Genomic DNA, 25,986 nt, shown 5'->3' with positions numbered 1-25,986 from the left:
AGGAGCTGGGAATGCCCCTAATCCACAGGCACAACAGCAAAAAAACCTGCACTAATGCCAGCCTTGCACCATTTCTGGTGGAAATATGGATTTCACAGGTGCCAAGATCCTTTTCCTGCTGCACAGCAGGAGAAGAAAAAATAAACTGAATTATGTGAAGGAGGAAAAAGTAGCAAAGGAGCCACCGAGCAGCCCTGTTCCGTGGCAGAAAAGGCAAATCAACTGAAGACAAAAAGCAAGATACATGCCAGAAAGAAAAAGGAAACAAATAAATTAAAAAAAAAAAAGCCAAAACAACTACAGTCAGGAAATGCCAAAGTTAAATGAGCATCTTTGCCCTTTCAGACAGAGGTAACACCTTCATAAGGCCAGCAAATCCTTTGGGAAGTGCCTCTATAACTCAGCCCTTCAGTGGCCTCACTCTGCAGCTCAGCAGGAACCTGAGAAGTGCTCCCCAGTTAACCAGGTTACCTGCACCTCTACCCATCCACCAGAGCTGAGGTAGCTGGCACACTAAGAGAGGTCATTGTAGCCTGTGGAACATGGAGATCAAAGAGAAGAATAATTGAATTGGCTTTATTTGCCTGGCCAGGTAGAGTTCCCAAGTGCTCTGGAAAGCATCCCAGGATACCTTCCAGGAGAGATAATGTTCTCTCCAGACAGTCACATCCCACCACTAGCAACTGGGTGCTTCTCTTCACCTTCAGTAATCAGAAGTCCTTTTTGGCACTTTTTTTTTAGACTTTGCCAAAAAGCTAGAGCACAGCTTGGGATTTATTTTTTTAAGGCTTACACATTCAGGACCCCTCACTGATTTTCTATGAAGCTCCTAAAATTCCTCTGGTGTGTATGCAAATGCACTGCAAAGAAACCCAGTGAAATTACCCATCTAAGTCTGTTGAGGTGTTATCACCTGAGAAACATCATCTTCCTCTAAAAACTGCTCCTCAGTCGGGTGGTGCAGGGGAGCCTCAGGATTTGCTGCCTCACTACCTTCTGCTACAATGAATTGGGTCATTCTTTGGAGATTTGGAAGTGTTCAATCCAGTTCATCAGAATAAAAGAGCTGTAAGATGAGCAGTTTCTGGGAGGTGGCCTGGCTGAGAAGGGAAAAGGATTCCAAATCATGAGTGCCTGTTGTTAGTGGAGGCTGGAGCAATCCTGCTCCCACTTCCAGCTGATTTTATCTGAAGGGATGAGCACAGCCCACCCCAAAGGACTGCCTGGAACTTGTGTAGGCTAAGGGCTGAGCCATGGAACTGGGGTATGGCAGGGAGGCAGGAGCTCAGCGTGGGCACCAGCAGCTCCAGCAGGGCCCAGGATAAATGCAGCTGAACTGTGTCTCAGCCCACACTGTCACCAGGCTCTGCAAAACCTGCAGGTGTCATCTAACAATTCCTTCCCCTCCACAAAGGCTTTGATTTTGCTGTATGCAGGGAAAGTTGCCACGTTTGGCATCACTGTTTTCCTCCAAAATTTTTAAGAAAACCCCAAGTGTCCTGAATAAGTCATCTCTGCATTATGGCCTAGGCAGAACCCTCTGAACAAGACAGACATTAGCCAGGACATCAGAGGATTGTCAGGAGGAAAAAAACCTGACTGAAGGTGGGAAACATCTCCTCTCCCTCAGGTGGGATCTACAGCACCCCGTGGGTCAACCTTGAATCATTGCAGACTTGGACCCCAACATTTGCCTGTTCCCTGGTAGCAGAGAAGGTGTCTGGGGGAGCAGCCAGCCTGCAGGGGGGAGGATGTGCCAAGCCCAGTGACAACAATCCACTGGGCACTCATCAAAGGAAGATGCAAACTGGCCATCCCTGCCAAAAGTGGCTGAGGGTTTTTGGCTGCTCCTACTGGTGCTCAAAAGGCAAAACAGAAAGCCTGGGAGCTTAACAAAAGCCAAACCAATGCTAAAAAAACAAAACAAACAAAACAACAAACAAAAATCAAAAAAACAAAAAAACCCCCACAAAACCCACCCAAAAAACCCTCTGATATTTGAAAGAGATCACAGCTGTTGCCAAATAATATTTATATTAAGGAGTATTGATATTCAGATTGATACCTGCACGTGTTGCTGGCTCAGGTACAGGCTCACAGGTGGTAACCACTACAGCTGCCTGCAGCATGCAGAGGTGGATGTAGGATTTTGGAAGCACAAGGGTTGAAATTCCAAATGAATAAGCACACCTTTGCACTGAAACATTAACTTTGGCATTTCATAACAAGGTACTGAAAACAATAAGAGTAACCTAAAGAAAACAGCCGAGTGTGGGAATCAGCAGAGTCTCCAGGATTTCTCACAGATGTATTTGTAAAAAGCCCCAGCTCACAGGGTGCTTCCCACCACGGTATCACAGAAAGCTTCAAATGCTGCTATGGAAAATGCAGGAGTATCCAAGGGAATGGAGGACTCAAGGCAGCTTTTGGTTGAGAAGATGTTATGCTGATTGTATTTCTTCACCCGGACAAACCTGACACACAGATACTGACTGGGACAGGGATTTGTCCTCCAAGAAAGTGGACAGAGAAAACTTCTGTCCACCAGAGAGGTGCAACACCCTGCAGGACTCAACCTTAGCTGCCTTTAAAATCATAGCAGACCCAGCAAGCAAATTTTAGTAACCTCAGTTACTTGGCTCATCATCTTGGACACGTTCCACCAGAATGATGAGCCTGGATCCTCAGGCATCTGAGGAGCATCCAGACCAGCCAGGAAAACTTCAGCTTTTGAATTAACCAGGAATGAACCACTTTGCCTCCAGTGTGCACTCAATCACATGAACATGGTGCTTGCCTTGCCATCTGGTCAAGTCACAGCCAGGTTCTGTTGGATTAGGAGCCCCATTTGAGTCTGCTTGCAATGAATGTTTACACTTAATTTACAATTTGGTATCTTGCTTGTGAAGCTTCATCAAACAGAATTCTGAAAGGCAGGGAAGTATGAACAGCAAAGAGGTGAGATTCTCCCTGGCCATCCTGCCATCCAAGTTAGGCCAACGTGCACAGCAACATGGGACACATGCAGAGGACATTTAAATTGCAAAAACGTTTTCAGGGCTGGTTGAGAGCCACTCTGAGGGACAACTGCTGGCAGTGTAAACCCCTCAGCAATGGCAAAGCTGTTAGTGATGCAGTGGGACATGCACTGCCCAGTTCAGGATTTTTAGATACACACCTAGACCAGCCTCAGTGCATGCTCCATCAGCAGTTAGTAAATGCTGCTCAAGTGGTTAAGATCCCAAGCCAGTTTTCCTCTAGGTAATGCACAGTTTCAGACAGTTTTGATCTGCTACAGACATTGATCCAAGCCTCAGCCATTCTCAACACATGAACATTTATTATCCAGATTGTTTTCTTACCCAAACTTCACATGCTGATCACTGTTTCAACACCTCTATTTTAATCTCAAACTGCAAACATCATGCTGCCTTTTATCAATCCTTTGAGCAGCCTGACAACAACGAGTTGCTGCTGCACAAGCTATGGAACAGCTTGCCTTTGGAAGTTTCTCTACCAGGGGCTCATCAACCCAGGAAACACTCTTGAGTGCTTCCCATCCTGATTCTCCAGGTTTCCCTCCATGTACTCTCAAACTCTTGCTCCATGACTTGGATGTATCCTGTTCCTCTGGCTAACCAGCTGCTTCTCCCAAGAAATCCTTGGATGAGTTTGCTTAATAAACACTGGAGTAAGCATCCAGGTGTCAAGTTAAAGCCTGCTTCTCCACAATTTCTTTTTTTTTTTTTTTTTTGTCAAATAGGAATTTTAGTCTCAAACTGGCCCATCCTCCATCTTTTAAAAAGCTATGCAGAAGAAAACCCATAGATGAAACACTTACTACTTTTTCATGCACCAAACACAGAGTTGCTAATGTGTGCTACCATCACACCTAACAAAAAAATACTTAAATCTTTAGAAATGTAACTTGGTGGACTATTACACTTAGATACAGTTTCTGGAGCATTCCTAAAATACAAATGTAGTTACAGACCAAAAGAAGATCCCTACCTCCACCCTTTAACATTAAACCTTGTTTAATTTCTGAAGCATCTCCGCAGTCCCAATCCCTTTAAAAGTAATCTTTCCTTACAAAATCTGCCCAGTGTCCATTCCAGATGTCACCTGAGAGGGAGTGCCATCAGGGATTACAGTGTTTCCAGCTCTCCCCTCTGCTGCTCTGCCCTTCTTTGGGCTGACATGCAGGATTTCCCAGGGCTAATACAGCAGGAAAGAGGGAAGTGCTTGGACCCACCTTGTGTAACAAAAGCTTTAAAGTAATGAAAGAACCACCACAGTGTCCCACCTCAAGTCTGAGATTTTGGGGAAATTCAGCCTTAGGACTCTGCCACAGCACTTGGACCCTCTGAGCCTGCTGGGCTTAATGTTTGGAGAGTGAAGAGATGAGAGAGCAGAGAACTCAAGAGTTGAATGAACTGTGCTGCTGGTCCTCCCTGCCACCAAGCCCCACTCTCCTCTTCTCCCACTAGTTCTCTTTTGCCTTCTCTCTTTTAGTTTTCCTCCTTACAAGTGGCTCTGAGCACACTTACCATCTGGGACTTCATCCGGCCGCTTCCGTTTCTCATAAATAACTATGATGACCACCAGGATAATGATTTCTGCCAAAATCCCCAAAAAGGGCCAGAGGGGAGCCAAGTGGCTGCGGACACGGAGGATGGTTGTGACAGAGACAGAGCCAACCTGGTTGGTGGCATTGCACTGGTACTCGCCAGGATCCTCGTTGATCTGTAGGTTTGTGATGCTGAGCTCAGTGTAGTTGTCCTTATTTGAAATAAAGAATCTGCCAGAGGAGTTGTTGATGTTCCTGACAAAAAGAAAAGGTGGAAAAGAGCAAGAGCTTTAATAAGTGCTGCTGCCTTTTCACATCTAAGTCATGAAAATGAGGAGATTCCTGCAAGAGGCTGGTTCCTCAACACAACAGAGAAGCCCACTGCAGTGTTGATGCTGTTCCCTTCACAAAACTGAACTGTGTTTCAAAACAGAACAAAAACCTGCAGCTTGACTGACAAGCTGTACTTCATCCAGCCATGAAACATGCAGTGATTGTGAGCCTTAAAGCTACCATGTTCTCAGCCTTTGGCTTCCAGAGAAGCTGCTGCACTCCCCAGAGCAGCTCACAGCCATGAGATGAAACAGATCCACCTGAACAGATGAGAGAAATAACAGGAGACAGATTCCCTAACATGAGGGGGAAAAAAGCACAAGCAGTCCCAGATCAGATTATCATACATATCATTTGATAGCACTTTTTATCTATTTAAGGTTTAAGGGCTGCCCTAATAAATTTTGCTTTGTTTGAAGTTTTATGTTTTTCAAAGAAAAACACTGCTCACAGACTCATGGCCAGGGCAGCCTCAGCCACTGACTTCAGGAACACTCAGAGAAGCTGAAGGCTGATGCCCCATATTCTTTCTAAATGTGAAAAAAAAAAAAAAAAAAAAAGTATTCCTGAGTTGCTAAATTTAAAGAATTAAAGGGCAAAAGTTTGACAATCTATGGATATTTTGGTCTTCCTGAAAGTTAATCTTGGATTAATTTATCAAATAATTTCACAAGAAAGACAGTGTGAAGGGAAATCTGCACCTCAGCACTGAGGACTCTGGTGACTCCCAGCACTTGGTAAGTACCTGAACACAGCAATGTCCCAGAAAACTTTAACTAACCAACCCACACTATTATTTGCTTAACATTTTTAATTCACCTATCAGTCAGATTGCTTCCTCTCTGGAAGATCACACAGCTACATAAAAATAGGTGGGCTGAGGGCTCAGCAACCTCTAGCTTTTCTTCTGATGTTTCAGATGGTGGTCAAGTGTTTTCACTCACTAGGTCAGTTGCCACATGGAAAACTGGGATCACTTAACCACTAATAAGTATCACCACAACATCCTGGTACTAAGTCTTGAGAGCCCAACCAGTAAAACTGGAAAACAGCTTGAGAAATTTCTAACCAAGGGGGTTTTCAGATCACATTTTGTAACTCATGTTTTGCACCTCACAGCCAACTCCTCCTATCCTTCACCTCACAGCCAACTCCTCCTATCCTTCACCTCACAGCCAACTCCTCCTGTCCTTCACCTCACAGCCAACTCCTCCTATCCTTCACCTCACAGCCAGCTCCTCCTATCCTTCACCTCACAGCCAACTCCTCCTATCCTTCACCTCACAGCCAACACCCCCTATCCTTCACCTCACAGCCAACTCTTCCTATCCTTCACCTCACAGCCAACTCCTCCTGTCCTTCACCTCACAGCCAACTCCTCCTATCCTTCACCTCACAGCCAGCTCCTCCTATCCTTCACCTCACAGCCAACTCCTCCTATCCTTCACCTCACAGCCAACACCCCCTATCCTTCACCTCACAGCCAACTCTTCCTATCCTTCACCTCACAGCCAACTCCTCCTATCCTTCACCTCACAGCCAACTCCTCCTATCCTTCACCTCACAGCCAACACCCCCTATCCTTCTGGACCTCACAGCCAACACCCCCTATCCTTCACCTCACAGCCAACTCCTCCTGTCCTTCACCTCACAGCCAACTCCTCCTGTCCTTCACCTCACAGCCAACTCCTCCTGTCCTTCACCTCACAGCCAACTCCTCCTGTCCTTCACCTCACAGCCAACTCCTCCTATCCTTCACCTCACAGCCAACTGCTCCTATCCTTCACCTCACAGCCAACTTCTCCTATCCTTCTGGACAGTTGATAATCTTACCCAGCAGCAACCATCTAAAAAACATCAATTTTGTAGCCACTGCTGCTGGAAAATTCCAGCTTGGCCCACTGATGTATCAGACTCCTGAGGAACTGCATTTTGAGAAGTTACAAGGTGGCCTAAATAATCTATCCTTAAACCCCAGGACAGATTGTTTCCTTCCCAGCTGGGGGTTTTGTCTCCCTGACACCCCAGTTTTCTTACCTCAAACACTCCATTGACCTTCTTGCGCCACACCCACTCGGGGTGTGGGAAGCCCACGGACTTGCAGTACATCAGTGCCTCCTGCCCCTCGTTTTTATTTTCACTTCTCTTGTGGCCAGTGATGTCAGGAGTGGCTACAAAACAAAACAGAGAGTCTGTGTTTACAAGATTTCCTTCCAGCCCTGAGAATCTGTAGAGAAAGTGAGTGACAAGTTGTCTGGAAGCTGCTCCTTCCCCACACCAAGCCCCTCTTAACAGAAGGAAAATCTCCATTTCCACATCTTTCCAAGCAGCATTTCAACTGAAGATGCTCAAGGACATCCTTCAGGCTTGGTTTGCCAGCCAAATTGAGAGACAAGGGAGAAATTTCAGTATCAAACTTGAGTTATCTACCAAAAAACTCACAATACTATGTTAGCCCAGCCATTTTCCCAGTGCAGGAAGCTGAGGAACATCCCCATATCTCCCTCCCTCCCCACCACGCAGGATATATCCCTGTGGCTCTTCAGTGCCTTCATTCAGCTTTGAAAAACAGCTGGGAGAGGTTCTGGTTACAACTTGTCCATCATCACATCAGGACTCTGAGCTGACACTGCCTTAACATGAATTTTGGAAAGCTGAATCAGGGTGTTTTTCCTTTTAGTTTTGATCCATGGATGCACCTGAGACTTGTAACACTTTCTGCTTGTTACACCTCACAGCAACACCACTCCTGGGGACCTCAGAAGCCAAAATGCCTCCAACACAGAGTAGTTTCATTCGGCCTCTACACAAATACATCTATCCTGAGGAGGGTGGGCACCTGCAAGCAAAACACAGCCCTGAGTATCAGCAGAGGGTCCTCTGAATTAATTTATCTATAAATAACAGCACTGCCCTTTGCCACCTTTGTCACAGCAGCCTAATACCTCACGAGAGATTATGATGGATCACTGGAGGGCCTGAGCTGAACCTGTGCTTAAGCAGATGGCTCTGGTGCTGCACTGACCACCTTTAAAGCTCAGTGGCTTTCTAGCTTGCTAATTCTGTCACACATGGCCTGCTGTGTGATCACACTGATCTGTTAATCCAGTCACAGCCCAGTCCTAGGGCTGCAGGAAAAGACCCCCAGGCTGAGAAGTTTGTTATTCTGCTCAAGAGGAGTTCCCCTTAACACCAGCAACCCCTGGGGACAGGTAGGGAGAGGGAACACAGGCTTGTGGCAGCTTTATCTGCAGCTGCAGAATTCAGCAGACTTCACAGCTGTCATCAGGCACAGCAAACAAAACCAAGCAAAACATCTTGTGTAAGAGGACAGCATCAGCTGAACCTGCTCTGCCCAAAAATTACATCATCCCTCTTTGGGAAAATGTTCAGTCAGTTTCAGGGCTAAAGGAATTACTGTGTTTCAAAGGCAAGAGCTTTTCAAGTGCAGGAAGCATCCCATGTCTTACTCCTGCAAGCATCTGTCTGGGCAGTCATGCAGTGGATTGATAATGTTGTTAGAGGCAGAATTAAAATAAGCTTCTGAACAACAAGGAAAATCATAGTTGTCAGAATATTTAAGCCACAGCAGGCTGTGGCTTAATTTTAGCAGGTGCTTATTTGCCTGAGAAGACACCAGGAGAAGCTGATCAATCCAAGCTTTTCCCAGAAACTGCCATGAAAATTCAAACAGGATTTTCAACAGGCATGTGAGCTTTGCAGAAGTTCTGAGCAGTTCTTTACCACTTGTGAAGCACCTTGCAGCTTACAGGATGAATTAGCTGTTAGTTGCCTTTTCTGACAGGTGATTTCTTCTTGGTATGTGCTGACAAGGTGAAGAGATCCCCAGCCTGGACACTTCTGCAGAGGATGCAGAGGGCAGGTCCTTAGCAGAGATACTGCCCACCAGGAGTTACAACTAACTCCAAGACTTCTGGTAGAACCCTTAAGGAAGTTTTGCCACTTTAAAAAAGTTCAATATGTTAAGCATGTTTTGTTTTGCTGTGGGTTTTTTTTTTTTCCTGATTTCTAAGCAAACATCTTTTCAGCAGCTGAGTAAGAACTCATGACCTAAGAAAAAATACCACTGTATCATTCCCTGGGCAGAAGGTGAGGGAAATACATTGATCTAAGTCTGTGGCAAAGAATGGCCTTGCTCACAATACTTAGTATGCGTGGTGGTATAGCAAGACCAATGGATGGAGCTAGACAAATGCCAGCTAGTTGAAGAACAAGGTACTAGGGGTTTGGGTAAGAAAACTGACACCTGATACACATCCTGAAAATAGCTGGAGACACAAAGCATGAATTTCAAATGAAGACACCAGATCACAGCAGTTCTCTGGTTTTGTGCAAAAAGAAGCTGCCAGGTATGGAAACTGAAGCAAGCTGGACAGGAAAGAACACTCTGTACTTGGTAAGTGATCAGACCTGTTCCTTCAAGGGGCAGTAAAAGTTGGAGAAAATGAAGTTTTCAAGCTGAAGACTTTAAGTAGAAACTAACTTGGCTTTAGAGCTGTGTGCTCTGTGCAGGTATCAGTATGCACCTGCAATGTCTTTTCAAACCACTGCCTGCAGCCCCAAGAGGAACAGAACATCTGTTCCAAAAGACAACAAGAAGTGAATTTCGTTTTGTGACCTGCTGAAGGGTGTCACCTCCTCCTTGCTAGGCTTGGAAAGTTCTCTTGCAGACATGAGCTAGGTAAGCCAAATGACAACCTTCATGGTTTTGCTTACCTAAGGTGACAGTGACTGCACCCAACGTAATGAAAGCCCAGAAGCCAAGATGGCCCTGATGGGCTCTCAAAAGCAACTGGAAAACACCCTGTTAAGAAAAGAAGGAACAGGACTCCATCAGCTTGAAGCTGAAGCCCCACACACTCTGTCATCCATCACTTTGGTTTTCATCACCATCTACCAGCAGACAGAGAGTCAAAGCAGAAGCTTGCAGGGAAAAGGGCAGAATCATTCAGCTCTCTGCAGCTGTCCCACTTTTCCTGTAAGGCTGGTGATAGAGAAACAAAGAAAGAGAGAAAGGTTTCTAGGACACAGTAACTTTCTACTGCAGGGTGACCTGGTGTTCTCCTCCAGCCAAAAGATAATTCTATTTATTTAAGAAGAGGACATCTTCATTGGGTTACTGCAATGAGAACAGAAGTGACAGGAATACATTCTGCTCCTCCCTTGCTGGGCACAGCTCTGCAGCAGCCACTGAGAGTGCTGCTAGGGCAGGGACTATTTTTGAATGCAGTCTGAGGGGAACATTAATATTTCAGGGCATCTGCTGCTAGCCAGCTTTAAGCTAGGGCTGAGATGTTAACCCAGAACTTGACCAAACTGTTTGAATCCCTGTGTTCTGCTGCACAAGCTGCACTCACACTGCAACTGACCTCACTCACAGGTTTAGCAACAGAGCAATGTTCTCCTGTGAAGCTTTTCAAGATGAGATTTTTTTCCTACACCAGTCTGCTCCAGTACCAGACACAGCACAGAATGATACAGGTTTTCTACAAAAAGGATTCACTTCAGCTTAAGCAGCAGAATCCCCATCTCTGTTCAGCTCTGGTTGGCTGCAGAGCTGCGGGCACAACGTCCTGTGGCAAACTCCTACACTAATCAGATCCAGATAATGCCCCAAGAAAATAAGTATTTTTAGTCTAGCATTGTGAAACAGGAAAACTAAATGCTGACTGTCTGAAACAGCACATGGAAGAGCAAAAAGAGGCAGGGTTATTAATTAATTGCTACTGATAAAAAAAAAACCCAACAGATTTAGCCATTCTTGACTCAGGAGTAAGCTTCTGCTCAGCTTCATCTTCCTGATAGTTTGAAACTGAATCAGAAGGGGGGTGGGGGCTGTGCCAGTGTAAACCTGGGACCTCCATGCTTCAAGTACCCAAGAGGCACAAAATGCACTGTGAAGCAGCTCTGAGTGGTGTGCTTTTAATACAGCTTGCAGAGAGGTGGGTTCTTTCCTTGGTACAGGGCATGCAGTGTCATTTCTTGATATATAAAAGATACTCAGCCCTTAATTCCAGGTCTTTGCAAGATGTTTTACTAGCAGGGCTAAAAAGGAGAGGGGAATTAATGTCCCAGTTAAAGCCTCTTCAAATTTTCCCATTAAAAGGCAAAATTAAAGCAAGGGCAAAAGCACCTAAAAATATTCGTGCATGCCAAAACTATTCTGTCTTATGGGTGACCTAGTAAAATGGCTCTGGAAAGTTTATTTTCTTGCATTACAATTCTAATCCATGTCTACCTTTGCAGCCTGGGCAGAGAGCAAAATGGCCAAAGGCAGGAAGGGAGAATGCAAGATGCATTTTCTGGGTAATGCTGAGGATCACTCTAAGATGCAGTTGTGCTAAGAGGATGCTTGATTTTTAATTAATTTCTGGTACACTGTTAAAAAAACCTCTATTCCAGCTTCACAAGACAGCCAGGAGTCATGAAATCAAGATCTTCCAAGGCTGTGGAAATAACCACTGGTTTTCCAGTCTGCTGCTTGGGCTGGAGCCAGACTGAAAGAAGAAGAGCAACATTCTGAGTGCCAGTATTCCATGTGACACAGGAGCCTCTGGCTCAGTTGAAGAGAGGGGGTACAGTGAGTATTTTTCCAAAGTGCTCAGTTTTATGCCTCTCAGGACTGGCCCTCTGAAGAGGACTTTATCTTGGGAAACCAATAGCAACTGGGAAGACTACAAGAGGAAGGTGCAAAGTGAGCAAGAGACGAGGAAGGAAGTCAGAAGAATCCCCCTGATAGTGGCAAAAAGGCCTCATAGGAAGAGGTATTAAAAAGCTCTACCTGTCCAGGTGCAGGGAAAGAAGGGAGCAGAGCAAACAGATGTTCTCCATCAGCCATCCTACATACATTGGTAATCTTGGTGGTTTTGTTATTTCTAGCCAGAGGGGACTGGGAGCAAGTGGGAGAGTTGAAATAGATGATCTCAGGAGGTCCCTTCCAGCTCTGATAATTCTGTGATTCTGTGGAGCATGTTCTTCCCCATCTGGTCCTCAGTGCTGCTGCTCTGCACCAGACACCAGTTTGGAGCTGTCAGATCTCCCAAGATCTGGTTAAAGAGCAGAAAGACTGCAGAAGCAGAATTCTTCAGGGTTGCATTTTGGGTCTTGGTTTTGTTTTTTTCTTTTAATCTTTAATTTTGCAGAGCTCCAGCATCACAAGAACTCAGCAAAAGCACTGAGGAACTTCCCCTGTGTGGCAATGGGGTAATTAAAAAAGCCTGCATCTAGGTGGGGAGTAAACAGCACACTACATCTTGGCTGGGTCATCATCATGGTCCCAGGTGACAAGAACCACACCACACCCCATGGCCTGGTTACCTGCCATGCCCTCAGCTAAGTGACCTCACAGCAAAAGCAAAAGGTGAGAGAAAAATCCCTACTTCAAGGCAGACTTTTCCCAGAATCAGCTCAGCCCCTTGTTTCAGGCTTAAAGCTGGAGCCACACAAATGCCCCTAACAGCTCTGACATCATCTGGGCAGAAATACTCAAAAGACAATACAAAAAAAAAACCTCTCCACCTGACATCTCATCCAAAAGCCAACTTCTGCCATGCCTGGGAGGAAAATTTTGCTTTAAATATGCAAGCACACCTAGCAATTCTGAAAGCAATGTTCATGTTGCTTCATTTTTACCATCTTAAACAGGACACAAGAGAGATTCAGGAAGAAAATAGGCAACATTACATAAAAGGCAAATGGTACTGGTATACCCTGGATTACATCTGCTGTGAGGCACTTGTAGAAGTTGTTCACAAGCTGTCAGAAACTCACTATTTTGGTCCACAAGCAGTATCATATTCAGAACCATCTTTTCTACATGCATCAGCAGTTAAAAAGTTGCAGTATGATTCCATTTAACAACTAGATTTGTGTAGAACTGCCTGTCCACAAATCCTGGGACAGGTCACACATGAAGGTAAGCATTAAATTATGGTGTGGTCAAACAAGATTCCTGCCTCACTGCTACATCACATATGCCTTGATTAACAACTTAGGTAACAAATCCACACTTGGAGTAGCAGCAAAAATCTGTTTGATAACTAAAACTGCTTTGGCAGAATCTATAGAATATTGAGACCCAGCTGCAGGAATCAGGGACATGCCATCCTCTGCAAGGTTCAATAAAACAAAGCCTCTATACTCTTTTCCACTAATGTGGGTATTATCCAGAGACACTTCCATATGTGAGACACTCTGAGTGCTCTTTGCCCAGGATGACTGCAAGGAGACTGCAAAGTTCTCTAACTTGTGCTTGAAGTTCAATCCCAATTTATTACTCTGGAAGTTTCCAAGTGTCAGGAGGCAGACAGGAAAGCATTTTCCCAGCTTAAAAGCATTACACATTTCAATTTCTTCTTTGCAGAACAGTTGGCAAGGTTATTTCCCACTCCAGAGAGGCCCTGATACTTCTCTCTGCTGAGGAAGATTTAAGGCCCATCAGCCACTCCTGTGATGTTATAAGGAGGAGCTGGAGAACAGGAGTCCTGGAATTGCAGCTGCTGAGCAAGCTGCAGGTGTAAGACCTGCCAGGAGTGATGCTTAAATCATTAACTTGTAACTGGTAACAACTCACTTGTATTTATATTTCAATAATCTGTGAAAAGTTGTTAGTAGGGATTGGTTATTACTCTCCCCCTGCATTTTGTGCCACTAATTCAATCAGATCTATTGGATTTTCTTTCTAGACTGTTGAATCCTATCCCCCTGCAAACCCCTCTGCCAAGTTCTCTTGGTGTCTGACTGGCAGCAGGCAGCAGAGCAGCCCCAAGCCAAACGTTTCTAAGAAGTCTTTTCAGAGATGATTCAAAGCTAGAAAAGGCCTTAATCTATCACCAAAGTTCAGTTTCCTGTCTCTGAAAGTGGTTTGTTCACCCAAAGCAGCTTAGAGAAGGCAGAAAGGACTTAAGATCTTAATTAAGATCATACTAGACTTAACAATTAGAGGGCAAGAACAAAATGCCCAAAAAAAAATTTCCCACAAAGTGAAAAAACCAACCTACACCTATGCACCCTGAAGAAGACAAGATCACCACAAGTACAATATGTTTGAATTCACCTTGCTGTAAGCACAGCAATAACTATCTTTAGAGGTGCAGCCAGATTCTCAGGCAATAAAAACCATTCTTCAGGTGTTTACATGCCACACCTATTAGCTAAGGCCAAAAGGGACTTGTTCTTGCATTTTCACATTTTAGATTTCCTTTTATTTTTACATTTCCTTGCAAATACAACTTCTGCAACCAGAAAACACTGGGTATGTTTCAATAGGTTGTTTTGTGCAAGATCACTAGAAAAAAAAAAAAAACCTTTGAAATAGACAGAGGAAATCAGCAAACTTTTCTCAGTACACTACCAGTCAGAATGCTCATTTGTAAGGCAATATTTCCCTTCCCCAGGAAACTGTTTGCATGGTTCAAAAGAGTTGCTCTCCAGAGAGGAAAGACAACATCCAGAATAACACTATGCACTTGTGATGCCACACAGACTGCTGAATTATTCCCACTTTGGATCCAGGAACTTGACCATACAGTGAAGCACCAGAAACTCCCAGGAAAGAGGGCAGCTTCCAGCTTTTGCCATGGATCTGCAATCCTTCATTTCAGCAGCAGTCAGCACAATATAGATCAGGACAGGTTACATCACTGGTACAGGGATGCTAAAAAATCATGTGAAGCATCCTCCTGCCTATTTGCTATTTTCAAGCAGCAGCAGAGAAAGCTTGGGGTGGGGGTGGAAGGAAGATGGTAAGTAATGCTGAGATAGATTTCCAGCAAGCTTCCAGTACAACCTCATAAAAAAAGCATCAGTATGGTCCCAGATGCACACAGGCTGGTTGCAAGACTTTTTAACACATTTTGCATGAAATCGTCTGCCTCTGATTAATTAAAGTTGCAATAATGTATTGATTCCTCTTCCTGCAGGGCATGAGGGGCAAAGAGCAGCTCCTGCAGGGCAGCAGGCCAGTTATTTCCACAGATATTCAGTGAACAACTCACTGTGTTTTGTGACATGTCTCTGTGTTGCACACCTAACAAAAATATTGCTCTTCTGTTCTAGAGAAACTAGAATAAAATTTAATGCACATTTTGCAGTTTCTATCCATGATTCTATGGTCCTAAAGATGTTAGAGGCTTACTAATAGGCACATGACAGGAAAAAATGGGTTCCTGAAAGGAGAAAAAAACCAGCCTGGTGTACAGGTCATCTGCTGTAACCAGCACCCAGGATTTCCCAGCAACTGAAATCATCTCCACAGACAAACACCAGTTCCAGGCTGCCACATGTGAGATGCTGGTTCTTTTTTCCTGTTCTGAACAGACAAACTCAAAGTACATTGAACAGAATCAGGTGGCCTCTTTTACTGTGTGAAACAGGGAGGAAGACACATCTGTCTTTGCACGAGAACAAACATAATTGACATTAATCTTTACCCTGCTGGGGGTATATTTACCAAACCAGATTTACCAAAGGAGTGTAGAAGTGTGTGCTAGGTGGTGGTTTTGTACCTTCTGTAGGGACCACAATTGCAATGGTCACTTTCCTGTTATCTGCAAGATCTTTCCCCTGGGACTGGCCTTGAAATCCTAACCAAGGGCTGGACATAATCTTGATTTCAGGAGGAAAGGCCTCTCGAGTTACTCTCTCACAGAGCCAAGGTGGCAGAGGCAGTGGAAGCACTGCACTTGCAGGGAGAGGAAACAAAAGAGAACAAAAAAAAGAAAGAAAAAAGAGTACCTCTCACTTCTATAGTGGCGTTGGCTATGGGAGAGTTGGCAAAGACAAACACACACAAGTACTCCCCAGACTCCTCTGCTCGGGGCTTGGAAATCCTGCAGACAGGGAGAGAAGAGATGAGAAGTGTTAAACAGGGTGGTAGCAACCCAACATAACCAATTTCTTTTTCCCTCCCTATATTTTAAGTGAATTTCACTTTAACTTGTTAATTCAAGGTATGTTGTACAGGCATTAACCACTTGGAATAAAGGATACTGATTGCCCAGAAAAAGGGTGAGCTCTAGGCTGGGAAGTCAGTATTAATTCACCTGGAAAAGCTGCTTTTAGTTTAAAAGCAAAGGAGCCCCAACACCTGTTATTTATATATTTATGCACTAGAGTTAGTTTGATGCAAGACATCCTCAAGTCACTGGGCCTGTTAGCCAGATATCTCCTCCCACTGAGAGCAAAATGTGATTTTTATGTACTATCTGAATTGAAAAAAATCATACATGGCCAACCAGAAAATACAAATCAAGGTTGATGTTTGTTTCTCATAAGCTTTTGGGTTTTTTTTTCCCCATAACTAATGATAGAAGTCTATGTTTTCTCTGATTCAGTTTTCTCTGATTCAGACTGGATGTGGGAAAACTGCAAAAGCTGGTCAACTCATGAAGGAAGACACCACACAGGAATCTGCTGCCACTTGAAAAGAGCCAGGCAGAAGAAAACCAGAGCTGCAACAAATGCAGAAAAAAGGAAAAAAAGAAAGAAAAGAAAATATTAATTTACATTCAAGATGGTGCAAGCTTTTAAGTCCACCAGCTTTTGCTGCCCTTCAAGAAAACCTTTTGGATACAAATGAATTAAAAGCTCTGTGCATATGCTCTTCAGATATTTACCTACAGAAGACATCTTAGACTAGAGAAGCATAGGATGATGTGATGCAGAATTTACAACTCCAAGCAGCACAGAAAGTAGATTTCTTCCTATCTCTCCCTCCCTTTACTGAAAGGCTTCTTGGCTTTCTTATTTTAATCTTTTGAAAAATACTTTGAGTTAACAGCATGCAGATGAGCAGCTACCCTACAAGAGAGCACTGTAATAAAATAATTTAATTATATGTGGAAACTACTTAGGCACATGGAAAAAGCTCCTCAGTGTAAGTACAATACCTTGACCCAGGTCTTCACTGTGTTTATAGCACTTACTTTCCAGAGTCAGCGGTGCAAGTTTCAAGTTAGTTACAAAGTCTTTCAGATAACCAACAATGTACCCACTTTTCTCGGTTAAAATCAAAAAGATTATCTTAATGATGAAAAGAATGATCATTTAGTATTCTCAAACATCAAAGCATTAGCTGCTGTTTAATCTGTAGGCAGGTAAAAGATCCTTAGTGAGTGTGCAGCCAGCCTGAACAGGAGTGCCTGCTGACACTGCTGCCTTAGGTGCAGCCTTCTCCTACCTGGACCCACCCAACTTTTTCCATGATTAAAGATGCTGCAAGACTGAGGGAAGGCAGAGAATGGCTTTCTCTAATTGTCTTTAGACCCTCAGTAATTGAGAAGCAAAAAAATCTTGTATTCTTTGAGTTCTACATAAGCTGCTTTTTTAAAGTGTGAAACTCCAACAGCCTCAGCCCGAGTTCAGGAAAGCAAATAGAAACTGATGCAGCTGCCAAGCTTTATGGTCAGACAAGCACCTGAAAACAACAAGCTTGGTTTGCAAACAACTTCCTCCAGTCCTGGGGCTTTGGGAAGAGCCTTAGCTTTTTGTGGATAGAGACTTTCCAGCACTTTCTCCAACGTTGCTCAGTACCCTGCTACCCAACTCTAGGGACAGGCTACTCAAACCAAAGCTCAGGAATGCCAGAACCACTTCCAAGCTCTCCCTGCTTATAAAAGAATACACTGCAAGTAATTCTTGCCCATTTTTAAATAAAATGGTGAACTGAAAAGCTAGACTTCACTCTGTGCTGAGTATAGCAGCTTCCCAGCTAGAGCAGCTGCATCAAATTTGAATGAAGAATTAATTAAGAAAGATGTGTTCAATTACTAACATGATAATGAAGACCTGGAAGGTGAACAGTTTAACCTATAAATTCTGGAAGTTTTCTGGGTTGTAAACAATGCTGAACTTCAAGGACTAACTGCATCTTATAGCAAGCCAGCATTTCCTAATGGCTGAAAAACTGAGAACCTGAAACTTCAAGGCTAATAAATAGAATACAAGACATTAAGCAGTCATGTAAATGCTGGAGTTAAATATCCTCTTTCAACCACAGTTACGTTGATGTTGCTTCCATGAGACCTCACTCACAGCTTTTGTTGGTATTTCTGGATTTTAAAATGTGACCAAATCAAGCTAAAAGTTAGCAAGCAGATCAAATGCAGTGTGATCTCATGCAATGTGATCACAAAATGCAAAAGAAAAGCCAAGAAGGCACAGCAAAGCAGTTTATTAAATGATAAAAATGATCATTTATAAATGATCGAGAATCAAAGATCTTCTTTGCAAATGCAGATCAGGGAGCAGTGTGCTCTACCAGCCCTTGGTTTGCTGCAAACAGAGTGACTGCCTTACAGTCTGCCACTTCACTGAAAACTGAAGCCAAGTTGAATTTTTCCTTTACAGAGAACTTTGTAAAGAGAAATCCACCCCAGGTTGGAACAGAAGTCATCCTCAATACCCAGTTTCCTGAATAATAATGTGCAATTTTCAATAACCTTGATGGAATGTGCCTTTTGTACCACTCAAGCTGCAGCTTTTGGACAAGACTGCTCATCAAGTTAATTGCTAGATAAGAAAGCAGAACATTTAAAACTCACACTCAATGTTAAAACATTGCACTGAGGAAGCAAAAAGATGCAATTATGGAAACAAAGGAGACTATTTTTTAACTGCAAAATTGAACAGATAACACACACTGAGTAAAATGGAAAACAAAAGGAAAAACTTGGAGATCTTTATTAGAATCAGACATGACTTCCATAATCCAGTGGATGAAAGGATGCTTTGCTCAGGCAATGAGAACCTTGAGTGTTTCTTAATCCTGGGCTAGCAGGCAACATTTGTACTCTGTAAAGAGCCCACAGTAGTCTGCTGCAGTGAGAGACAAGCTAGTTGAGTATGTAGAAATATTTATTTTCTCTAATGCAGAGACAAGGCACAGTAAACCAGATTCAGAACCACAGAGCAGGCCTTGACAAGACATCAGTTCATCTTTCTGGTGTAACAGCAGAGCAGGTGGGTCAGAAGTGGTCTGGTATCTTCAAAGAGTAAATTACTGCCAGCAGCTAAAACCTGCCCTAAGTGCTCTTCATCTTAGCTCAACACTGCTCAGAAAAGTTGTATTTGCTATCCATGCTGGCATCAAGGGAGGGAAATGGAAGGGGAAAACGGGGGGAAAGAAAAAGCAAGAAAATGACACATGCAGAACAGATCTCTGAGGGTATCACAGAGCAAGTTTCATACCCTATCAGCAACTTGACAGCAAGAAAGCCTCAATTCAGCAACACAGAAACCCTCAAAGGATTTCTGCTCAATGTCAGCTACAGTGGAATGAAAGAGGTGGCTCTTTGCCTTCTGTTCTGAGATGGGAGGTAGAGACAAAACCACAGCATCTGCACATGGAACAGATCAGTGCTGAAAATGGAGATGTAGTGAGAAATAAGCAGCACAAGTGACACAGCTGTAGTGGTTTCATCAAGATTTGGTACCATTTGATAGTAGCAGCCTGACAACCCATCAGTAACAACTTGGAGAGCAACACCTTTCATCTCCAAAGGCCAGAACATGACTAAAGCAGCTGATTTCAGCAGTGATTTATGTGTGGATGCTGCATTTCCCTGCTTGATAAAGATGCACAGCTGCAGGTCCACCTTTATGCAGAGAGAAGTCAGACAGACTGCTCAATGCACTTACAGGAAAAGAAAACTAGACTGTGTCTGCCTCCATCCACATATCATGTGTACTCTGGAGAAGAACTAAAAGAGTTTGGATTGAAAGAAGTTTGCAGCAGGTTTTTGTTGACATTATGTTGACCTGAGCCAGTTGGGAGAGTTGGAGACAACAATTTTTCCAGAATCAATCTTCTAACACTATTCACAGATGCAGCTTTTGTGGAGTTTCTAAAGCAGATCAGCTCAACCTGTCTGACCCCTGTGAAGCTGACCCAGGGATCCTGGAGTCCCCAGGTCTCACTGTCTATCCCAAAGCTGTTGCTTTACCAGATTTGCCCATTCTCCAGTGTAACATGAAGATTATTCCAAAAAGACTTACTTGTATTCTGTAGTGTTTGTAGATTTTCTAGTGCCAGGGATCTCTTCTCCATTCTTCACCCAGTAACTGGCAGAAAGGGGGCTGGGACTTGTGGTGAGGTTACACTGCAATGTGACAGCTGGGCTATACACATGAATGACTACATCCTCACTGGCATTGATCCTGGGCTCTGAAACAAAGAACATGTTAAATAGCAAGAATTCTTCCCTGGCAGCTGTGCCACAACAGTCTAAAATTCAAAGGGATTGAATAGGGAAGGGATAAAGACTACACAAGGAAGGTCACTGCACTGATTTGGGAGACATCAAGAAAGTCACAACAAAACAGCTGACCACTAGTGAAGGCAACACCTTAACGATCAGCACTCCTATATGGAAAAAAAGAGAGTTATTTATGTGGTTTATTTCAATATTTAACATCATTACAGGTTTCTAGGTAACATAATTTGGTTTTTACACACTACTGGCATGAGAAAACTTAAGTCCTGTGACTATATGTTAAGAGATCAGCTTCAGAAGCAGCTTCTTTCTGGCTATTACTTGGTTCTTCAAGTTTTAAACCAAACCAATTTTCTATAAGGAACAGCCCCCAAGACAGCCTTCTGAATAATATTTCTAGACTTCTCCCTGGAAAAAACCCTAATGTCTACCTAAGGAAAGTATCCTGTGCACATAACATGCTTCCAAAAGCACAACTTCTCCAATACCTGAAATTTAAGGAAATGCTCTGTGTGAAAAAGGCACAAGGCTGATGCAGAATGGCTGAAAACAGCCTTTAATGCTTAACAATAAAAATTAAGCATACACACTGTGTTAAAATTAGAATTGGGAGCTATTTAGTTTCTAAAGTAACCCTAAACATGAACATTTGTGAATAAAAAAACCACAGGTGAGCCTCATTGTATAAGCAAACCATACAAGCTACAGACTTTTCTGGTTGCACTAGAAACTGAACCCAGGCTGTTTCACACTGAAATATTATTACCTGATAGCATTAAATTCACATTTTTTTAGGGGGGAAGCCTTTCAGAAGTGGTAAGATTACCATAAGGACACTGTCCTTATGTTTGATAACCACATTTTCTTAAGATTGTGTGGATGGCTATTGCTTTCTAACAAATAAGGCTGATGAATTTTTAGAATAGTCAGAGTTAAGTTTCTTCACAAAGGCAGAAAAAAGACCTTTCTATCCACGGCTCACAGCTAGTTTCAAGTCTCCTGCAAAAAAATTTGAACACAGGATGACTGGGCTTAAAGGAAATCTAGGAATTCTTGCTATTAGTCTCCCAAAAATACCTGGATTTTGGTTTGAGCTTGAAGTAAAGGCCACTCCCATCACCCTGCTGAGCAAATGCTGCTCTGTCTTTGCTCTATTTCCTTATTTTAAAGGGTGAAATGAATTCCCAAGAGGGAGCTGTTGCCAGCTGCTCATTCCACTGACCACACTCCTGCAGCATCAGCCTCCCTGATTTTGGTCAGCAGAAGGGTGAGGACCATCACTCAGCCTTTAGGATTTCTGCAAGTCAGCAAAGGCTTTTTCATCCTGTAAATTTTGTTACACCCTGTGGTAACATGCTTGGAATAAAAACTGAGTCATACCCACACAGTCTTTGGGATATTCATCTGCAAAGCACTTGGAAAACAAATTATGAAATAGGGAAAGTGGAAAATACCAGTGCAGTCAGAGATGTTGCATATTTTTTGTCATATAAAACAAGCCTCTATCCAACAGCTCAGTACTTAAGATTATTGCCCAAGAGAGACAGGGAGAAAAAATATCTGCCTACTAATAACCTGACAAAGCCATTTGAGTCCTCTATATCCTTTCCCCCTTTCTTCAGCAAGCTGGCTACACAGCCTCTTTCCACAGCTATTTAAAGCCAGGATTATCATTTAACTGCAGAAAAAATGGCAGGCACTGTAGCAGTGGAGGGATTTTTCTGACACTTTGATATTATCATTTTCAACCCTGCTTCTGCCTCACTTTTCCCATGCTGGGACTTTTAACCATGCAAGGATCTGTGCAGGGCCCAAAATTGTTTTGTTTAAACCAAATCATTACTCAATTGCCCTTTCTGCTTTTCCCTCCCCCACAAAAAGCTTGTGTGCATTCTCAGAAAAAATCCTAATTAACCAAGCTCTGGAAATACTTTTCATGATGGGCTTGAAATAGTAACTCAGTGTCAGAACATTTAGCTAGGAAAAAATAACCTCATGCCACATTTTGTTTGAAATGTTTTCAGTGCCTTCATGTGTGCAGCCTGTGAAATAAATGCAGTTTTCCTGTGAAATAAATGCAGTTTTCCTTTTAGGAGGATGCTGGCACCCCTCAGGCCTCCACCCATCTAAGGAGCACTGCTCTGACAGCTGCTGATGCTCTCTGTGCTGTGCTGAGATGCAGCCTGCAGCAAGCCTGGAAATGGAAAGCATCTGTGCTGCCATCAGAAAGCATCACACAAATCCTAGCAACAGGAAAGCCACCCAAAAATTTGAGTCTAGGCCCCACAGGAATCAGAAAATCAAAAAGACTCCGTCCAGAAGTGTTTTGACAGTGGCAATCTTCTGGCTTTCATATTCTGTTGATGATGGACACTCTAACATTAATGAACCAGAACATATTTAAAAAAAAAAAAAAACTTGCCTGGAGCTCTAATGACTACTTGTCATTATTGACTATTCTTACCTACATCTCTGCTAAGCCAGAAAATACTTCCAGCTCTCTCAAGCTTCCTTTACTGGAGTTCAGGGCCTTTAGAGTTGAACATTTTGAAGTATTAGAATAAAAAAAATAATAATTTAAGGCAACTGGAGGCAAGTGCAATCTTATTTATATCTTTTACCTGTATTCTTGTTAATTTAATTTCTTTATTAAGGAAAAAAAGAAAAGCAATCAAGTAGTTCAAGCTTGATTTAATTCTAGAAGGGAAATTGCAAATGAAATACTAGTGGGACAGCTACTTCCAAACAGGGATGTCCACTTGGAAGATTAAGATGCTAAAGAGTCACATTTTAAACATCACCTAACCTGTTGATTTTATGCAGCATTAAGTTTTTAAATGTAATAAAAATAATTCATCAATTAAGTTCTTTATCCAAACTAGGAATGAGATAGAAACTAGATGCTAGTTTTTGAGTGCTAACTTGTAAAATTCAAGTCACACTTGACCTCTTTGCATTCAAGCTTTGCTGCTTCAGACAAGCTGTGATTTAAAAGACAGGGAAAAGAGACTGTGCTCTTCTGATACACCTGAAGTTCCCTTTCAGCAATGCAAGGCCAACAGCAAAACTGCCTCCATCACCTGGAAACTCCCAACACTCTTTAGTCAGAAAATTCTCATTTCAAAGATAAAACTCTGTTCACACACACAATGCAGAATTTTGGGCACATATTATGGGCAGCTTCAGATAAGATCTTCCAGGGCCAGCTTGGAAACCTCCTTCAGCCCTTGTGTCCAGCCAGCATGGTCACACAGCAGTTTGATGCCCAAGTGCTCAGTTTCCTACCCAGCAGCTCCTCAGAGCTCTTGATGTAAACAAATTACAGAGTAAAAGCATTAAAGTGTTCTGGTCAACACTTCCCCCCCCCTCCCTGTGAATTAAACTTGAAAACAGAAGAATCATCCTGGACAAAAGGCACTTAGCAGTCAAGTCCCAGGCTCCAGAATTAGTAGCACCAGGTACAGTGAGACAATGTTAACTGGGGAGGAAGACAAAAGGTTAAAAACTTTGATCCCTGGAAGAAGTTAGTAGTAGTATCAATGGCCTTAGAGAGGAAAAGCCCACTTTCCACGTGGAGATACCTTCACAGTTACTCCCAAGTGGTGACTTCTTCTATGAAAAGGATTTTCTCCCTCTAAAGGTTACTGAAACTGATGCAACACAAAGAGAGGAGCACAGGACCACCACAGACTTGCCACACTCAAAAACTAAAGGCCTTAACAGAGGCAGTGGGAATTTCTGGGAGACATTACTTCCTACAAGACAAACTTTTCAGCTTTGTCTTTAGGTTGTATTCTTTCCTAAAATGAGACAGCTCTGGCTGATGTAGGTCATGCAAGCAAACCCATCCAAGTCCTTTGGGACCACAAAGGAGGGATCAGGCATTAGGACTGATAGCCAAGCAGGTCTGAGCTGAATAACCCAATGCTACTTAAATTTTCAAGTCATTCACATCACTGGGTTCACTGTTAATTTTTCTACATACTATTTCCATTTTCCAGAGGGAAAGTCTCTGATCCAGCAGTGTGAACTGCAGCATCACACTTCAGCCAGAGTTTTGAGGGGTTTTTTTTTAAGTATCCAAAAAGATCATTTAGACATAATTAGGGATTTTGACCTTTTTTGTACCCAGACAAAACTCAAAAGTGGTAAGTGAAAGGTTTATTGATGCACAGAGCACAGCAGCAAGACAACACCTATGCTCTACTCTTTGCCACCTTTGCACACTGAGAAACCACAGAGAAAGCAAGTTCTCCCTACCTGCAGCTCTTTAGACATTTGCTGCTTCTTGTTAGCAAATGCGAGGGCTTTGCAACTTACACAAAAAGAAACCACATTCTTCTCTGCTGCTATGATTTAAAATTCCAAACTCATCTGGGCCTGCTCTAAAAACAGGAAAGTATTGCAGCAACAGAGAACAAAAAGAGACTCTGGCTCAACCATATTCTCTGCTTTTATGAGCTTTCCTGCTGCCAGAGGCTGCATTCTCAGATGAGAGTTGTTTAGCTAAAGTTGTTAGGCCAACACTGGGGGAGGATATTCTTCCCCACATCCTTCCATAGGCTGGATTAAGAATAGCTGCATTGGTTCAGTGCTGCTGCACAAGAGACCTCACGAGGAACACACTGCTGGTCAGAAAGGAAAAGAAACACCACGACTTCATGGAAAAATCTAAACATTGAAGGTCACATGGAACTGAAAGGGAAGGTTTTGTACAGAAGCATATATATGCAACCAAAACCATGTGAGAAGGCATTCAGAGAAAACCAAGAGAACAGAAAAAAAAAATAAAAATAAAATGGTTAGACCTGTGAAGAACACAGAAATCAAAAATAGAGGCACTGATGAAGAAACCAGCATTAGGGTGGCTGCAAACTATTACGGAACTAAAGAGGGCAGGGAACAAACACAAACTCAACACTGGGCTTGTTCTCACACAGAAGCTATAAAACACATCCAACAGATTTTTCCAAGTCCTTTGATCCTGAGGAGAAGAGACACAGGTGGCAGACAACACCAGCACTACAGGTGGGGGAGCGGTCTCAGGTTCAGGACACCAGAACAGGGCAGCTGAGGGTTTCATGGGGGTGACAGGAGGATGAGGGTCACTAGACTGCCTCTAGATACTACAGTACCACTACTGTAGGGTGCTGGACTCACTCTGAAGGACGCTTATAGTAGCCTGGGCTCGAATCCACGTTATGGAGGGATTTTGCCTCAAGTCATTCCTCCTGGGATCGTTGCTGGCCCTGCACTCGTAAGTCCCAGAGTCCTCCAGGGTCAGGCGGGTTATTCTCAGCACACTCACCCCGTTCGCCCCGTACGCAGTGTTAATGGTGACACGGCGCTTCCGAGCCCCGTCCCACAGCTGTTTGAAAGACTCAGCCCGGTTGACTTCAGCATACCACCACTGGATCTCTGGAGTGGGGTTCCCAACCACATCACAGTACAGTTCAAAGGCGTCCCCCGTGAGTTTAGTTTCTGACATGGGCGACTTGACAAACCCAGCTAGGGAGGGAGGGGCGTCAGAAAGAGTGACGGAGCGGCGGGCAACAGGAGGTCGGATCAAGAACAAAGCAATGAGGTGCAGAAAACAAAGAGTTAGGTGAGACATCAGCATCTACAGTAACACAACTTGCATAGAAAAAAAGCACAACATGGAGCACTTGTGGAGGAGGTCGACAGCTTGAGAACCCTGAGCTCCCCCTGGGAGTGTTCCCCCCCAGGGTGCTCATCCTCACCGCTCCGGAGCATCCCACCAGGGTAGCTGTGCTGGGGCACCGCAGCCAGGAGCTACCCCTGAGCTGCAGGTGTGTTTTTTCAAGGCTTTTTAGTTGTGTGGGCCTTGAA

At 43.5% G+C, this 25,986-nt stretch overlaps 1 protein-coding gene across 2 annotated transcripts in view; it reads right to left on the bottom strand.

Annotated features, from left to right (window-relative positions):
- NPTN (neuroplastin) overlaps nucleotides 1-25,986 on the bottom strand; it is a 58,773-nt gene that overhangs the window by 6,999 nt on the left and 25,788 nt on the right. For both annotated transcript variants that reach the window (XM_030457237.1, XM_030457236.1), the window contains exons 2-5: nucleotides 19,919-20,087; nucleotides 15,659-15,753; nucleotides 6,940-7,074; nucleotides 4,551-4,823 (exon numbers count right to left, since the gene is read on the bottom strand). In XM_030457237.1, coding sequence (XP_030313097.1) covers nucleotides 4,551-4,823; nucleotides 6,940-7,074; nucleotides 15,659-15,753; nucleotides 19,919-20,087 — 672 coding nt within the window. The remainder of the gene's footprint in view (nucleotides 1-4,550; nucleotides 4,824-6,939; nucleotides 7,075-15,658; nucleotides 15,754-19,918; nucleotides 20,088-25,986) is intronic.

Source organism: Calypte anna, chromosome 10, assembly GCF_003957555.1.
Source record: "Calypte anna isolate BGI_N300 chromosome 10, bCalAnn1_v1.p, whole genome shotgun sequence".
Classification (NCBI taxonomy): domain Eukaryota; kingdom Metazoa; phylum Chordata; class Aves; order Apodiformes; family Trochilidae; genus Calypte; species Calypte anna.
This window is presented reverse-complemented; position numbering and strand designations above follow the sequence as displayed.